We start from the raw sequence: 18,754 nt of genomic DNA on the forward strand, positions 1-18,754 counted from the left end.
CCAGCCCCCTCCAGCACACATTACAAGGCTGTCTCTTTTAAATCATTCAGATTTGGCATTCGGGACCGATTTGTTCTGTTATAAGGGTGCCCGTTTGGCCCACTCTTGGCACCCAGCTGTTCAGAGTAGGAAGGCCCCTCTGTGGCACTCCGGGTCACAGAGGATACGTGCCAGCCAGAGTCCATCTGACCTGGCAGCTGGAGGGCTGGCCTGCCCTTTGGTGTTGGCTCCTGCCGGATGTTACTGCTCCCGCCAGAGGCCTGGCTCAGGGGGTGAATCCGAATTTCTGAGAAGGAATTTTTGGCTTGTTGAGTTGTTAAGGGCTGGAAGCGGGGGTCTGAGGAAGCCGGGTGATTTGAGGCTGAAGAGAGATGTAACAGCTTGCGCAGTGATTTTAATGGCTGGCTCTGAAAGAAAAGACGAGGGTGCATGTAGGATTTAATTGAGAGTAGACTTGAGAGCAGGGGGGAACAGAGCGCAGATCTGAGATGTCTGCATGTGTGTAGTCAGGGTGAGTGTGGGGGAGGACAGCTAGTCCAGCCTTATCTGTTCTTTTATTCTTTTTGAGACAGACTGAAGTTATTTTTCTTTAATGAAAAAGCCTAGAAATGTAGAAGAAATCTAGAGCTGGTGTGGTGGCGGGTAAAGGGCTTCAGCCCCTTCCATCTGGCTGCAGCCCATCTTTATGGCGGGGGTGGAGGGATGAGGGGGATCTCATGCTTCAACCAGCAGGAGGAAGCAAAAAAGAAGGGATCTGCTCCTCCCTTTTGAGAAGACTTCCCAATAGCTCCACATAAAGCTGCCACTTACAGAGTTTTCACCAGCCAAAACTCAGCCATTCAACCATATCTAGCTGCAAGAGGAACTGAGAAAATGTAATGTTTCAATTAGGTAGCAATGCACTCGGCTGAAAACCGTATATCCCCTTCTGTTCTTATCTCCCTGATTTTCCCTTTCTCTTGACATTGCAAAATCCCAATGTTCCCTTTCTGCACTTTCACTTTTTTTTTGGTTTTTATTATTTTTTGAGGGGGAGGGGACGTAAAATTTGGGCATTAACAATGCAAAGCACAGAAAAACAAGCAAAAGCCCTAGAGACCCTAAAACACAAGTCACTCACGGAGGCCTTCCATTCCTAACATGGGCTCATGGCGGCCCCACCTATCTGTTGTGTGGTTGGGGCTTGGGCCCTGTGGGGTGTGGCACACTGAACAGGGGGACTTCAAGGCAGAAGGGAGGGTCCTGGAAGCCATCTGCCCCACAGGCTCCTCACTGGTGAACGATGACTCACTCCCCTCTCCTCAATGTCAGTGTGATACAGTCACCATCAGAAGCATCCTGACATTCAAGGCCTCATCCTGACCCTGGCACTTGGGCCGCAGCCCTAGCCTTGAGGCATCTCTGGCTGCCAATCCTCACAGACCTTCAGGCTTTTAAGGGCTCAGCAAAGCAAAATGTTGATAATCTCAAGAAACAGTAATGATTTGGAGGAACAGGGCACTGAAATCCAGGGGATCCTGCTCGGGCACTGACTCAAGTATAAATAACCTCTGGAGAAGCATCCTCCACGGCCATTCTGAAATCTGTCCCAAACAGCTCTGTGGTCCCCAAGAGAGGTGGCATAGTACACCGCACACTATTAAGTGCTCAAAAGTGTGTTCTTTTTTCAGGGAACTGAGTAACACAATGAGATTCCTGGTGATTTTTACAGCCCTGACCACATGTAACTATTGAACAATAACAATAGTTCAGCTGGAGATACAAAGTTACCTGAGAAAAGAGCTTCTCGGCAAAGGAACTGGTTACACAAAAAGGGTTCTAAAGCCTCGTACTTTTTTTTCCTTTTTTTAAAAAATAAACTGAGAATAGAACATCAGGCCCTCTCACTCAGAGCCTTGCGCTTTTAGTTTCGATACATATCCAATAACTGGGATATCTGGTTCTCCTCACCCCCTGAGCCCCCCAGCCTGTATTATGTTAGAAGCAGAAAAGACAAATGGTTGGGCAAATATAAACGAAATTTAAGGAACTCCTGTCAACAGCTGTAAGTAACAGCTTACATTTAAAGAGAGTAAACAAAAAACCTCTACAAATAGACCCTCCTCCTCCAAATCACAGAAATCTGTGGTCATTTATAGGCACAAGTAACCCTATAGCCTCAAAGGCTCATGAGGGTTGTCAGAAATTACAGGACAGAGGAATAACAGATTTATAAAATATTGACTACGATCAAAAGCAAGTTAGATTATGTTACTATGAGCATTATGAAACACTGAAAAGACACAGTATTTTAACATTTCCAATCAAAGTAGTTTGTTTAAAGGAGGTAAAACGTTAGTTACCTGAAAACATTTATAGATCTGGTTTCTAATTATTCTCCCGTTATGGCAGAGAAACAAGACTATACATACTGTCTACCACGCAGTTCCTAATGCGACTGTTTACATGTTTTCTATCAAAACTAGTATAGATTTCAGAAGTTTAAATATTCTTCTAAGAAAGCTTATCATACCTGTCTTTCAAGGCGCAGTTTCTATGCTACCACATTTAATGAGCCCTTAATTTCTAGTACCTCCTCTTACCCTCCCCCACATTTTATGGCACACTTCGCTTTTTACCATGAAGTATGGTATTTATGGATTTTTTTCTAGAGTTTTTGTGTGCTAGAACTGTATCTTACTCATTCCCCTTAATCGCCTGGCCCGTCCCACCTGCCAGGTGAAGGCTAACGGAAGCTCACTTTTTCCCCCAATAGGACATGGGTCACTGAAGCAAGATTCCCCTGGCCTTCTAAGATGCATCTGGCTATTAGTGAGGGTATATTCTGCGGAGACTCTCAGCCTTGCTGTAACATTGAGAGGCTAAATTTCTCAACCCTGCCCTCCCCTCAGGAGAGACTGGTCACTGCAGAGTCTGAGAGTCTAGGAGTGATGCAGGCACCACTCACTTGGGTCTGTAGATCAGAGATCTTCTCAGGGCGCCACTCCTTTGGTCTGCTGCTCGGGGTGCTAGCAGAGTGAATGGCTTTCTGTAATGTCAGAAGATCAGGGCCGTCAGAATTGGGCACCTAGAGCAGAATACGGACAAGGATTCAATAAGCACACCAGTACGCCTAATTAAGATATGCAACCGCACCCAAGAGGAGAACAAAAGCAAACCAAACCAAATCAAACCAAAACTCAACCCCCTCTCCTCTAAAGAAAAGACTCAATCAAAAAAGAAACCAAAACTCTCCCAATGTTCACAATGCAAGTGATGCTAGTTAAAGTCTGCTGCCCTCTTAATAATTTTCCCTGCATTAGGAAAAATTGGCAGATGTCATGCAGCTTTGTTAAACCTCAACCCTTAAAGCATTCCCATGCTGTTAGTTTTAGTCGCTGTAAGAGAGAGCAGTTAAACTGGGCTGTAACAGGAATTGCTGTCGTATCCTTACATTCCATACTGCAGTTAGGTTATGAGCCAGTTCAATAAAACAAAAATTTGTTCCTGCTGGGGAAATGATCCAAACACTGTATCTGGTGATGCCAAAGAAGTCTAACAGGCTTTCAAGGACAGCAAAGTGGGAAAGTATGGTTTGAATCATATTCCCAAGACACTACCCAGTAAATCTGGGTCCAGCATTATATACTATGAAAATGCTGGAAATTTGTGCCACAAATTCCAGATGAATGCAATTGGTCTAGTCACCGATTTTGGTGAACACAGGAGAGTAACTCCAAACGCCAAGCAAAAGCCCTGGCCTTAAACTAAGTGACCAGCAAAAGCTAGAGCCAGGCAAGGAAAGAGCAAATCACCAACTAACAGAAGCTGTTTTTTCATGGAGCCTGCAAGCTCACTTAATTTGGTCAAATCAACTTGGTTTCAAAGAAACAAACTGCCAACCAAGTGTTGAAAGACTTTGCAAGCCAAACGAAAAGACATTCGTTAATTGTAAATGTTAATCAAATCCTTTACAGGCAATAAGGGATTTCATGAATGCTTCTGCCAACAACTGGCTAATCAGACAACCCAAACTAGCCTTTCACTAGTTTGTTTGTTTAATAGCCTTTGATGCTTCAACCTCCTTAACTGATTCAGAAAATCCAGAATGTCAAAGAATTTATATCTCAGTGAATTTATGGAACTGGCTCAGGTACTTAACTAGCACAAAGAGACTATGACCCCATGAAAATAAAAGACATGCTGTTGTCATCAGTAAAACAAGTTTACTGGAGCGGTTTTCAGGGCTACCATACGTAAAAATGGGTACCATGGGTGGAGTGACTACAGGAAGCTTTTTCAAAGAAGAACTATGCTTTAAATGATTCTTTGAATTAAAAAGAGGAAAGAGGGATTTCTTGATGCTTGGATTCTCCCCGTTGGTGGAATCTGTCTGCAATATAAGATACAAATAAACTAATTGCCAAAGGAAAAAAAAAGGAGTTCTTATTGAAACTCCTAGCCCTTGGATGCCCTGGAATTATTAAACATTAACAGTCTCTGAAAGAATCTCTGTGTTGTGTGTGCATCTAGAGATGTTCTGTGTCATTTCTCATCTGGACATGAAGATGCCAGTAATGTAAATTCAAGACATGTACAAACTTCTATGTTATATAAAGAACATCTGGACACGATCAATACTTATAACAGGAATGTCTAGAGACCTATACAGATATATTCACATTAAGCTTACAGAATGTTTAAGGATTTATTTATTAACAGAAATATGACTGTTATAAAGAACTGTGTTTAAAGATCTATTGATGAATTTAAATCTTTTCCTAATTGCCAGAAGGGACTTAAGCAACTAAATAATCTACCATGTAATCTGCCTATTAAGGAAAAAGAAAAGGTACTGCAAATTCTTTTGAATGTGGTCAACTCTTGAACCAGAAAACATAACTTGGAAGAGGAATATCAATATTGCAGAATTCTTAAAGGAAGAAGCCTGGTTCAACGCTGAGAAGTATTCACTCCATGTAAAATAGCTGGCACAATTCAGAATATGCCAGAAAAGTGAAGAAACAGAAAGTTCAATCCTTAAACTGAAGTATGATTACCAGTTGGGATACTAACTAACTAGGGTACAATTACCAAGTTGGCAAAGTCACCATATGCTCTGAGGGCTTATGTAACTCTCTGAATGTGGAATTGAAGCCAGATTTTCCAAGGCGGCTTCCAGATTTGCTTGATTCAAAGCAGGCACCTTTACAATACAGAATGATTTTCTGGCACCACTTTTCCCTGTTTTGGGTATTTCAATCGCCAGAGAATCAGGATGTATATGAAGGTAGGCGGGTCATCTTTTACAGGGGTGTATGCAGACATTTGAGTGAAATAGCCCATAAGGTTTCCTGCTCCCATGACGGGGACCCAGGAAGAGTTTAACTTGCATGGCTAAGGAGGCCACAAGAAAGCTCTCAGGAACAAGTGGCTGGCGGCACTCCACACAGGTGGGCCCGTGGCAGGGCTGAGCCTCGGCCTGCTATTCAGGAGAACCCACCTCCAGGTCTCCCAACTGATTGCACAACTTCTGGCAGGTCACAACTTGCCTGGCCAGTTCCTATATTAGCAAAATAAAGGAGTAAAACTAGATTTAGGACCCACAGAGGCTTCTCTCTGCACTGGGTATCAGATTCCCATGAAGTTGAATCTTATGCAAAGGCCACAATGCTTTAAATCTTTCAAAGCTCATTTACGTAGTTTCCTTTTGCTGAGTTACAGAGTGAAGAAAAGCTAACTTTAATTCTGCTCCAATGCTCATTCGAAGCTAAACAAGGTCAGGCTAGTAGCCTGAGGTCTGCCAGGATACAATACACTGAGTGCTCTTTGGAAATCTTACTTGAGACACCAAAGTCCTTTAAACATTTTTTCCTCTTTTAATTAAAAAATGCAGAGGTATAAACAACTTTTGATTTGGAAGACTTAAGAAAGAAGTCATTGTGACCTGTGCAGAGATATTTTGCAGTTACTTTACATATCAAAAATGAAATGTATGAAAACCTAAAAAAAAGTAAGTTCAAGTGGACAGGATGTTAGAGAATAGTACATTTCCTATTTATTCTTATCTACATTATTTAAACATCTAAAATTCGAACCAAATCCTGAATAATAGTCAATATGTACATACTTGACTCAGGCTGTGGCAAGTAGCAGGTTTAATGTTGGTCTAAGGCAGACAAAACTAAGTCTATACACAAAAACACCTTCAATTCCTTGGTCCTTGCTACTTTCTTCCTCTTAATCACCCTATAATGGCTAGGAGCCTGAGGTTAAGAACAAAAACAACTTCAAACTAAAAGTAACAGTGGTAAGGAGAAGAAGGTAGTCTACGTTTAATGTTCATGATGGATAAGTAAGTTTCTTAGACAATGATAAAAATTTTATTTTATTAGCACTTTATATATTTTAAGCTTCTCTACTTTAAATCAGGTCTATTTTGCTCACCTGTTCTAAATAATATATGTAGTTAATATCTGACTAAGTGACATTTTGATTGGACCTTCTACATTAAGTTTCAGTTAGAGATTATGGGCAGGTTTAAAAAAAATGAACATTTTAGGAATATCACGCAGCCATTAAAATGAAGATAATAAAATTGTGTAGTAGCATACATATTGTGTGTATGTATGATAGAAATACTATTAAAAAGTCAGAATACAAAATTGTAGTAGAATGGCTGCTATTATTTAAAACACTAAAAAACTACCTTCTTTCTACAAACATATGCATAGGCTAAAAAGCTAGGAAGAAATATACCAAAATCCTAATACTAGTTGTGATAGTGTGGCAACATTAGAAATCATCATTTTTTCCTCAATTTTTCCATAATGAGCTCATATTTGCATTCTAAGAAAATAAAAAATTTAACAAGCAAGTAAAAGAGTAATATAGAAAGTAACCAAGGAAGGCCTTTATTAATATTTCTAGAACATCTGTGATACTCATCTGAGAGATGAAATCAATCAAGTCCATCTGAGCAGGCCATTTTGATTATGCATGCCTTTTTCCTTTTTAAATAAATGAGAGCCAATCATCTATGAAGTAAAACTAGAAACAATAATTTAAAATGGCTGACTCAACCTTGTCTAGTCTGAAAGGTATCATAAAGCAAAGGAGGAAGCAAGCCTCATGAGGGTGAAGATGCTCCTGCTGGCCTGGATGTCCCCCTGCCCCTTGTTTTCTCATGTCACGAACCAGCAGAATCCTTGCCTGGATGGTTCAGTGATGTGATGTGCACAGTTACATGCAGCCAGCCCTGGGATCAGGCAGAGGGTTCTCAGGAGATGAGACTCATTCCATTTCACAGTTCAATCACAAGAAAAACATTTCTTCCTACTAAAGTGAGCCCTGAAATGTCAAATACTATCTCCCGTCTGTGACTATGCAGCCCAGAGATGCACTTGTCAACGTGGGAATTGGATAACCAGCCAGAGCAGAATGAATGATGGTTAGTTAAGAATTTTAAGATTTAAACATCAACAAAAACCATTTCCTGAATTTTCACTTATCTTTCACTTAACCCCAAGAGCAAAATAAATCCTGTAGCTTCATAGTTTTTACATGAGCATAAATTCACATGCATAAGGCGTTTATTGAGAAACGGTTAAAGTGTCCTCTCTCATCTAAATTAAATTTCTTCTATTCCTGGAGATTCTGTTGAATCTAGAAAAGGCTCTGTGAAAGGAGGATTGCTGTACAGAATTTGAGAAAGAAACATATATAGTATATGCATGTCAAATCTCACTAAGTAGATAATTCACTTTGATTGCCATGTACAAAGTGCAAAGTACCCACAGACTAATGTAGACTCACATGCCATTGTAAACAGAAATTGGCCATCTACTTACTGTTTGAGATTTCTTCTTTTTCTTTTTCATTGACCTGAAAAACCCTTGTTTTTCCTTTTCCTTGAGTTGTTCAGAATGACTAATGTTTTCAGGACTTTTCCTAAATGGGAAGACATTTTTTATCATATTGATCTTTTAATCATTCTCCTGCCATTACATGACAAATATAATGAAGAACAAAAATGCATGACACCAGGTTCAAATAGCCATGAAGAATCAAGCACACAGGTAAAGAGCCTCTAAAAAGCACAGAAGGAACTGAATCTAATCAACTATGGTTAATGATTAGCCTTTGGCAAAGGCTCACTCAAACTAGCAATTTGAGCATTATAGCAACTTGATCTATAACTGTGCTGCAAGACCATTTTCATGCTGTTAAAAACCTCAGAATTAGAGAGTCTGAAAAGTACATGGTTTGAGGATGCCTTTTCTGTAACCCTTCGAGGGAAACAGAAACATTTTCAGTATCTTTGTTTTTCTATTTACCTTTTTAAAACCAGCTTAACAAGTACATTATTAGTGGCTTGCCAAGGTACTGAACATTAAAAAAAAAAAAAAAAGCTGCTACAGAAACCTTATAACTAAAAGTAAAAAATGCCTGAAACTGGAAAATCCCTTCATAAAGATACTGTGTCTATTTATTAAAAATAAAAAAAATAGATAAGGTAAGAAAAAAATGGAGACAGGATGAATGTTTTAATACAAAGCACTCTTCTGGACAAAAAGCTTCTAACTGAGAAAAAAAAAATGGCATTAAGCATCATACCACTGACACCACCAGGTATTCTAATACAAATCAGAGATATTAAAAGACAACCAACAAGATACTTTGGACCCAACAAGTTGACTACATGTATGTTAATAGAGGCCTTATATATTACTTAATTTAATTTACAGTCTTTAAAAAACAACTCAAATGGTGCTGTTCTCAAAAAAGGCACACTCCATGGGCTCTATTTTGAATTTGAACATCTAGATGACTGTGATAAACCATTTTCTCAAATGACTGAATTCCTTCTATTAGCTACTCCCTAAAATCAAGAGTAGAAACATTAAAGGTGACAGAGTCCATTCTTATTTATGGTTTTAGAACACTGAACAGTGAAGTTATTAGAACATCTAAAACAATATGAGCAAACCAGCATCCTTTACTTGATTAAATCTCTGTGAAGGCAGAAAACATCTATATAAACTATTACAGATCCACATGATAGAAAACACCATGAAGCTATTTTTTTAAATCATATCTTCAAAGAATTTTCACAATATGAAAGAATATTCAAACTACAATACCAAGTGAAAACAACAGGGTTCAAAACTTTCCACATAGTATGAGCCCAAATGTAATTTTTTTAAAGGCATATGTGTATACAAACTTTTTTAAAAAGCAGGAAGAAAATTTTAAAAAATCTTAATAGTTATCATCTCTGGGTAGTAGGATTATTGGTGACTTATCATTACTTCTTTTTAATTTCAACAACAAACATGTACTACAGATAAAACAAAAAGGTTTTACAAACCACAGAAAATTAATTTGAAAAGCCGAGAATTCAAGATCAAAGACAACAAGGGAAAAAACTGAGAGAGGCAAAAAACAAGAAGTAAAAACCATGACTGTTTGAAGGAGCCATAGTTATTTCTTCTTAAGCATTTAGCCTAAAACATGATGGCAATACCAAAGAAGTAAAACCATGTACTGTAGGCACAAGTGTTCCTGAAACTCATTAGGAACTGCAATTTTAAACCTCATTGAGAGAGTTCCAAGTTCTGAAGTTAAAGTTTTGTAATACAAAAACCACCACTAAAATAACTAGTGTTGGAACTCAGAAGGATGCATTTACAATTTTGAAAGCTAGAAAACTTCAGACATGATGGAACCGCTGAGAATGGAATAGTGAAAAGTTAAAGATTCTTTCAACTCAGTGTTGTAGAGCTGGGGAAAACGCTCTCATCATAATGACAGACTGGGCCTATTCGTCAAAGTTTCTTATGACAAGTACTTTTGAGATTAAAGAGATGAGAACCCTTGTATGGGGCCTAAAGACAGACTGACCTAAACTAAATTCCAGGCCACAGCATTCAGTCATGTGAGAGTTCTAGGGAACACGGCAGGCAGTGTAAGTAGTTCTCTGGAATCACCAAAGTGCCACTCTTAGGACTGAAAGGAACCTCAGAGAGCATCTAGTCCAACCAGCAATACTATTTTTAGTGTAACTTCTAGAAGCTAAAGAATTATATGCTTATGATGTAGCTTATGTCCTTCCACAATGGCATCTGCACATAACCTAGAAGCACAGCAGAGTATTCAGATTAACAGGTAGAAGTTTTTCCTAACCAGAATTAAAGTCTAACAAAATCTCAAAGGTCTGCTGAGGGTCAGTTAGTAAAAGTGCTTTCTGCCAATCCAGGAAGTCTTTAAGGGGGACACATTCATCATGACCACAACCTTGGGACGGAAATGGGCATTACTCTAAGAATGTTGGTATTGGCATGAGAGGAAGTGAAGGCTTGAGACACTAGTCCTAGGGGAAACAGGATTTGGGTGGAAAGAAGTCTGTCCAATAAAATGAAAGTGAGGATGGGGTGTGGGGGGAAGGATACTGAAAGAAAAGAAGGAGCAGGACAAAAAGCCCAGTGTTTGCAATTCCTTGTGTCCCCCAAACACAGAAGATGAATCAAAGACTCTCTGCAGGGTCTTTTCAGAGGCACTGGATAAGTTAGAGCCAGGGGCAAAGGGGAATGACGAGGAAAGCATCTTCAAACTGGAGCTGAGGAGAGGCAGTGGGGCCAAGATCCAGGTGGGAAAAGATCCCAGGGACCAAAACAAAAAAGGAAATAAAATTACCTTTGGACTTGAGGATGAAAGCTAGGAATAAAGTATGAGTTTGCATGCATCTCACAAAAGACACAAAAGGAAGTCAGAGAGGACGAAAGGGTGCAAGTGGGGGAAAGAGAGGCAGACAGAGAGAGAAAAAGACAAAGAGAGGGAGAAGCCACACTGAAACATACACATACAGATAATTAGCAGAGAAACAGAACAGAGAAAAGCCTGGGAGAGAGACTCAGGGGTGGAGAGAAGCTGTCTGGAACACAGGTGCCGAAAAAGCTGTGTGCTGCACAAATGAATGAAGAGAGAGGCTTGAACATTTATAACCAGTACTACATCCAATGGTTAAGAAGAGTAAGCCCCGTAATTTAATCTCATTTGTGAATTCTGGACCCTGCGATTGATCCTACCTGGTATGGTCAATAGCTGTGTGCTGAGCTTAGCTAACTGTATAGGCAACAGAAGGGTTCAAGAGGAGCAGCACAAGGGAAGGGCAAGCGGGTGATCACATAAGTCTCAGGGACAGGAGTTTTGAAGAGGACCCACCTAGTCACCTGGCTCATTATCCAGGGAACGGGGTCGGCGAGGACTATGGTAGGGGTGGGGGAGGTGTAACAGTCTCCTTCCCGAACAGCCCTGGGACTCCAACATTACCTAACACAACAGCTACTATCTCCATAAGGGGTCAAGAGGAAAGAGAATTCAAAAGACTCATCTAAAAAAAGAAAGGAATTAAAACTGAATCAATGCCAATCAACATTTACAGAGTACTTTGTATGCGCCAGGCCCTGTGTTAGGTGTTGGAGATACAGAGCAAAATTAAAACAAGGACTGGGACTTCAAGCTACTTGCAGACTCAAGGCGGGAGAATCACAGGTTTGACAGAGGGCCAGGCTCCCAGGGCTCCAAAATAATCTTTCCTGGAGCAGCAGCTTGAGGTGAGTCGAACAGGAGAGGAGCTTACCCTGTGACACTTTCCCTGCCACCTCCCCTCCCCTGCCAGTGTGGCTAGGGTGGGTCAGCTAACACCCGAGACTAGAAAGTCAGTGACTAATTCTACAGGAATCATTCTGGGAGTTATAATTACAAGTAATAACAGATACCAATGTATTCATAACTGTACAAGAAGAGAAAATCTGGGATTGTGCAAGTGAGTGACAGCAATTCTTCACTTATCTTAACTACTGGGATTTCTAATTAATTTGGTTTACTGTTTAAGTGTCAATTTTTAAGCCAATTTTGAAAGCAGTCTTTCTAAACACTTTGTCTTTTTAAGGAAAGTGAGAGCAGCCTATTTTAAAGATATATACTGTACATGGGTAGCTATTCTATCCATGAAACCATAACGGCTAGAAAAGATTTTCCCACTGGGGCCTGAGAAAAAGCAAAAATACCCCTCTTCTCTCTATACATACTGTTCAGGATCTTTCTCCCTCTGCATACTGCACTGTTATCTGGGATTATTTCTTGCTTGACAACCTCAGTGCCAAGTGCTAGAACTGTGCATTAAAGAAGAACAAACAGGCTTACAGGGAGGGTGGAGGTGTTTTCCCGTTAGTAAAGATGATGAATCTGACTACATTACCTCTATTTTTGTTGTTCTGAGATATTTTGGCTTATCTCCCGGTTCTTCACTGGATTCTGGACAGCTGAGATGGCCAGAATAACTGCTCTGGATATTATAGTACAATATCTACTTATCACTTTAAAGTATGACATAGTAGCTTGAGTTTTCCAATGCAAGAAATGTGTACACTGTACAAATATCCTCTTCCCAAAAGAAATGCAAAGTACTACTACCAAGGAGAAACAGACTGCCCTTAGGTAAGCAATAATTTAGGAATAGCAATTCGCAAGTCACCATGGCAAAGCTTGTTCACGTTTTTGTAACAGTTATCAAACGGCATTTCTCTCAAATATAAACAATATGGTGAACCAATGAGAGATCTTGTTCAAGAAAAAAACCAAGACAAGGCAAGCTTAATGGATGACTTAGACTAAGTCAGATGTGATGCATGAAGGAGAAATATCATAGGAGCATAGGGGTAGTAGGAACAAAAGAATACAGCCAGGTCATCCCTGGCAATTCTGGAACTCTCTCATGCCTCCTAATAGCAATATCAGAGTAAGGATGATTCGATGAAGACTTGTCTAAAGTTCAACATCCCAATTGTACCTCTAGCACTTCTTAAAACAGTTGCTTTTAGGTTTCTACAGCATTTCCAAGCCTAAACAAGCTCTACTTATATTATCAGAAAAATGAAAACAATTTGCTGTTAAGATTACTTATGCCACATATGGATTTAGTTGTTTTTTTTTTAAATGGAAGTACTGGGAATTGAACCCAGGACCTCGTGCATGCTAAGCATGTGCTCTACCACTGAGCTATACCCACCCCCACCCCCAGATATAGTTTTCATGCGACCTACCTCATTTTCACAGGACTATGTTAATCTGTAATTGATGCTCTTTTAAACTGTCACCCACCACTTCATCATGCAATGACCAAGATGAAAAACAACTCCTTCTGTATCCTTGCAATGTAGACACTATTCTAATGGTTTGTCAAAGCCATGCTTGAAAACTGTCAATGCCAGTAACTCAAAGAAGCTGTACCTGTGCTATCAGCTTAATGTATAGATCTTGCCTACAGTCACATGGAGGAAGAATGCAGTGAAGTTTATCAGCAAAGTAAGTGGAGGGGAGACACTTGACAAGTCATACTGAAGTTAGAGGACATTAATGATAAAAAACGCCACTGCTAACATGAATAAGTCACAACGGTGCCAGCACTGCTCTAGGTGCTTTTGATGTTTTATTTCATTTCATGATCACATTTACCCTATGAAGGCGGTGCTATTCTTAGCCTGTTTTACAGATGAGGAAACTGAGGGGCAGAGAGGTTAAGTGCACACAGCCAGAAGGTCACACTAGTCAAGATATCCTATTTCCAGAGTCTAACCTCTGAGTCGCCAATGTTAAAACTCTCATTTTATAAATAAGGCAATGAATATAAAACGTGCTTACAAAAGTATTCTTAGCTTTAAGAAAATCGTTTTTATTATTGTTTTAAAAATCAGTAAGTTATTTTCACCATAGGGCATGGTAACACTGAAACCTTGATATAACCCTGCCAACAGGGTCCAAATTGTGTGAATTCTGGCAATAAACAGCAGAGATAGAATCTGACAGACAGGTCTTATTCTCAATTCACTGTTGTTACAGTGATGCACAATTTTATTCTATTGGTGGTGAACTTTGTAGTTCTACGAAATACATATAAACACCAATCACATCTAGACTCAGGGAAGTCTTTCTGGGTAGCTGAGAACATAAAGTCTACATTATTAAGAAAATAGTCCTTACCCTCTCAGACAGATCTACTAATGAGACCTGATCCATGTTATAATTCTCTAACTAAATTTTTATTACATATGACACAAAAAGATAAAAGGATAAGCAACATTGGCGCATCATTTTATCCGCAGACTACCATTACACTTCCGTGGTAGCATGAAGGGTTGTTCCCTTCTTTCTCTCTTTTCACACTGAATGAAAGTCAGGTGGCACAGAAGTAAAAGACACAAGCTTTGGATTACAACCCATCGGGGTCTAGATCCTGGCTCAGTCCTCCCTGTTACGGGCTGTCCAGCACCAGGCAGGCTCCTTACCTGCTCTAAGCTGCAGTTTCCACATCTGGAGAATATGAGGCACTCTTTGAAGTAGGCTTCAAGGGCCGATTTTGAGAAGTGAGTGAGACAGTGCACACAAAGTGCTAAGCAAAGTGTCTGCTACACAATTCAACAGCAACAAGAGAAGACAGCGGAGGACGTCATCATGTCAGAAGAAGGCGATGGAGGACTTATGAGGCATGTATTGACCCAGGATATTTTCTTTCTTTTACATGATACTTAATATTAATGCTGAACTTGAAAGAAACCATTACAAATAATGACAAATTACATTTCCCTTATCAAACAATCTCTCTTGAGAAAGAAAGGCCTAGCAGGAGAAAGAATACTAAAAAGTTTATCCAGAATTTCTCTGAAATCTCAAATCTACAATTAGAAAAAAGAAGAGTAAAAACAAAAGCAAAATACCCACCATGGGTCGAATGCTGGCTGTCTTTTTGAATGGTTAGTTCCAGAACTGCTTTCTGATGGTAGGGAAGAAACTCTAGTTGACACATTATTTTCATGGAAAGAATTATCTGGACGTGGAGATGGCACTGAATAAAAAAAAAGTAAGTCACCCATGTACTCTTTTGGTCAAAGCAGTTCTCATGTTATTCTACTGCATTTTTCTCACATAAATAAAATTGAAAAAAGATAAATCAAATCCTCATTTGCCCTCCCTAAAACTTTCATGTTTTCTGAGGCTGGAGGCATTCCAGGGAACACTCTTCCCCCTCCCTCCCCGCTGCCTTCTCTCCTTGCCACCTACTGTAACAGTAACTTGCAAGGGTCAGTTAACACCAGGCAATATATATTCAAACATAAGTAAGTGTGTCACCTGATAAATTGGAGAACATTACAGGATATTTAAAAGTATGAATATGATACCCCCTCCCCCACTATTTTGACATTCTTTTTAAGTTGAGGCTTTCTTACATCATAGACCCAACTATTTAAAATCTATTCTTAGTCTAAACTGATTCTTAACAGTATATGTGCTAGAATACGCAAACTACAGTTTAAGCTTTGTCACTTGGGAGGTAGCATCAATTTTACATTTTTAAAAACTAAATTCCAAAGATGTTCAGTTATTTGCACAAAAATATTATTTTTCTTTAAGTTCTCAATCTAGGAATAAACAGAAAGACAAACCACAAGTTACGTGAATAAATTTTTTTTGTTTTTTGGGGGAGGATGTGTTACTATCTTTTTTTGTCAATTTCTAAGCTTGGTCATAAATCAAAATATATTGCAAATTTCTCCACAAAAGGAATATACAGGCTGTATATCAAGATAAATGACACCATTTTACTTGACTTTTAGCCAGTAGGATTGAAAATGGGAAATATTCTGGAAACATCTGTCATTTCAATGATACCACTAAATCTTCATCCAGTTAGATTCAGTAGTATCATTGAAATGACAGATGTCTCCAGATGTTTCACCTAGTGAAATCTTTTCCTTCTATTTCTGGACTTTCTAAAATGAAAATGTTCTACCTGCCAAACCCTGAAGTTGATTATGAGGAAAATGAATGAGGGCTTTTACTGATACTAGCTAATTTAATTTATTTGCAATCAAAATAAAATTGCATTTCCAGAGGTCAGAGACTAATTAATTAATTAGATACTTCATTAACATTTTAATATTAGAGTATACTCTCCAGACATCTATAGAAATAACATGTATATGACTGATTTTGGAAGTAAAGCTTAAAGTGAGAGAAAAGACTTTTCCTTAGGTACACTACAATTTTGTTTTAATTAACTTTAATTTGAATTAAAATTTTAGTCCCATAAGGTTCTGAAGTAACCAAGCATCAGAAAACAGGATGATAAATGCATTAAAAGGCATATTCAATGCCTTATGCTCTTCTCAAAGGCGAGGCTGAGGGAACAGAGTAGCCTAATCATTCAATATACATTAGGTTCTGAGTAATACTTGCCTGTATTTATTTAGCCCAGGTTCCTCGTTAAAATGATCAAGCAGTTGTCCATGTTCCCCCCTACTTCCTGCCCCTTTCCAGCTGTCCTTTCAAATCCATGGAATAATGAGAAGCTGTGCAATGTGGGCATGGAAGCTATAGAAGGTCATGGTGACCCTTGAAGGAGGCTTTGAGAAACTAAGCCTCCCGGACCCAGGACCTCGTGGTGCCCTGGTGGGCCTGCTGCCAGTCTCCTCACTAGGGGCTGGGGCTCCCCAGGGGCTCCCACTCTATTACTACATAGTTCCTCAAAGGGGATGCCTTTTCCTGTCAACCTCTCCTCCTAAATCCACTCAGCCCCTGAAACATCTGCTTCAGCTGTCTGTTAAACATCAAAGTACATTTTTAAGGCCGTCCAAGTACACTTTTGATGATTTTCTTTCATTCAATCAGCAAATATTTCTGAAACTGCTAGGCAGTGTGCTAGTTAGTGAGGTTAAAAGAGGAAAAGGTAAAGGGCTCTGTAACTTCATGAGAGAGAAGCACAGACAAAGAATCAGTACCGTGTGGTGTGTGTCACATTAGAGACAAGGAACCATGGGCGGAACAGAACAGGAAACCCTTCACTTTGTCTGGGAGGGCAGGGAAGTCATCACACTACAGAGGACCTCAAAGCAGAATCTCAAAAGAGACAGAAACCAGTTGTCCGAGCAGGGGGAGGTATGCGTTCAGGCCATAGAGGGGCATGGCCTGTACACCAGAGTCCCACAGGCTGGGCACCAGAGCGGAGGGGGAGGAGCTGGAGAGAACAGCAAGGGCCAGGGCATGGGAAGTCTAGAATGCCATCTTAGGGAACTCAGATTTTGCCCTGATGCCAATGCGAAGCCAGCAGAGGACTCTCAGCAGATGTGAGATAGAAGACTGGGGGTTGGGCAGTGGGAGACAATGGGCTGCTCTGCTCTATGCTTTTCCCTGTAACATTTATTACCTTTTAGTGCTCTCCGTAATTATTACATTTAGCGTTGCTCTCTCCTCATGAGAATGTGAGCTCTATGAGGGTGGAGACCTGTGGCTGTCTTGTTCACGGACACGTTCTACATTAGAACAGTGTCAGGCACACAAGTGATATGGATAAAAATTTTATGACTTAATCCAAAGAATGAGTGGTGTGGTCAGAACACAGCTTCAGAAGGATCATTCCAGGAACAGTATTGATGGTAACCTTAGAGATAGGGAGACCGGTTGGGAGGCTACTCAAAGAACCCAAGTCAGAAGCCACGAGGGTCTGAACTAAGACAGTGGGACCAACAAGGCCAGGAGACGTGTTGGAAGGTGACAGTGCAGGTGAGAATGATGCTTACCTGAAGTCAGGGCAGTGAAAGGTAGCGGAGGGTGTGGGCTGGAGGTGTAGTGGGGGACAGAGAAGAGAGGACCCCGGTGGGTGCTAGGAGCTGGGTTTACCTCGGTAGAAGCTGCCAACTCTCCTCGGAACAGGATCATTGTACAGATGTCTGTTTTCTTTGGGGACAGTGCCATCATCAGAGTGGGGGTCATGATATGCTCCACCCTGAGAAAAAAATAGGTTTATAAAAAGTAAACAACAGAGTGATGACAATGTGGCCTATGAACTTCAAATGGTGCCTAAGTGATCTATAATTTACCCCAGGATCTATTAAAGAGAAAACTCATGAGGAAAATTGCTGACTTTATAAGCCAGTTCAAATTAAGTGTGAGAGATTGGGTATGAATACATTTTAAAAGCTAGGCTGTAATGATGTTGAATGACCAATCTTTACAGACATGTTTTATCATAAAAGATAGCAGCTCTGGAAAATTCAGACCTCAGACTTCTGCCGTGCATGGAACGAAGAGGTGCCTTCTCTGGAGGACTCTTTAACGGAAGATCGTGCTACAGTCATCTCTGGAGGGAGCTGCTCTCCAGGCTGCAAGTCAAATTTAAAAGGATTTATCAGAGTGTCCTGTTCCTAGGGATGAAAATCACCTAAATCACTATGGGCTTTACTTGGCATAACCAGTGCCTTAACTGGCTAAAATTAAAAATGTGAGTTGGCTAAAACACAAATTGTCCCATAAAAGTGAATCATCTGATGAATGTAAAACAAGTGAAACAAATGTCATGCAGATGGAAAGTGAAATTCTCATTAAAGTTAATACGAGCAGGGAATGGATTACTCTGAAAATAGTTCAATTAATTATTAAAAACAAAGAAAATTATCTTCCTAATATCCAGAAAGTCATGATTTTGAGTAGCACTCAATTAGGATAGAAATAGAGATTCTATTAGTTAATCCAAAACTTCTCTAGCAGATTTTAGGCTGAGTTCTCCAAAAAGAACTGTACAGAAGCAAAATTATTTTTTATGAAGGACTTACAATTGCAGATTCAGATAAAAACAAATGTTCTTTGGATATATCAAGGAATTGAATCAGTTCCCTTAAAAATTTCTGTCTTAAAAATTCCCTAACTACTGCAGTTTATA

General features: G+C 39.8%; 1 protein-coding gene across 1 annotated transcript in view; it reads right to left on the reverse strand.

Moving 5' to 3' along the window:
* Positions 1 to 18,754, reverse strand: part of CDKL5 (cyclin dependent kinase like 5) — a 124,918-nt gene continuing 106,164 nt past the window's right edge. The window contains exons 6-11 of the mRNA XM_032475649.1: positions 18,096 to 18,197; positions 17,716 to 17,821; positions 14,761 to 14,884; positions 7,830 to 7,929; positions 2,948 to 3,067; positions 1 to 407 (exon numbers count right to left, since the gene is read on the reverse strand). Coding sequence (XP_032331540.1) covers positions 21 to 407; positions 2,948 to 3,067; positions 7,830 to 7,929; positions 14,761 to 14,884; positions 17,716 to 17,821; positions 18,096 to 18,197 — 939 coding nt within the window. The 3' untranslated portion in view covers positions 1 to 20. The remainder of the gene's footprint in view (positions 408 to 2,947; positions 3,068 to 7,829; positions 7,930 to 14,760; positions 14,885 to 17,715; positions 17,822 to 18,095; positions 18,198 to 18,754) is intronic.

Source organism: Camelus ferus, chromosome X, assembly GCF_009834535.1.
Source record: "Camelus ferus isolate YT-003-E chromosome X, BCGSAC_Cfer_1.0, whole genome shotgun sequence".
NCBI lineage: Eukaryota > Metazoa > Chordata > Mammalia > Artiodactyla > Camelidae > Camelus > Camelus ferus.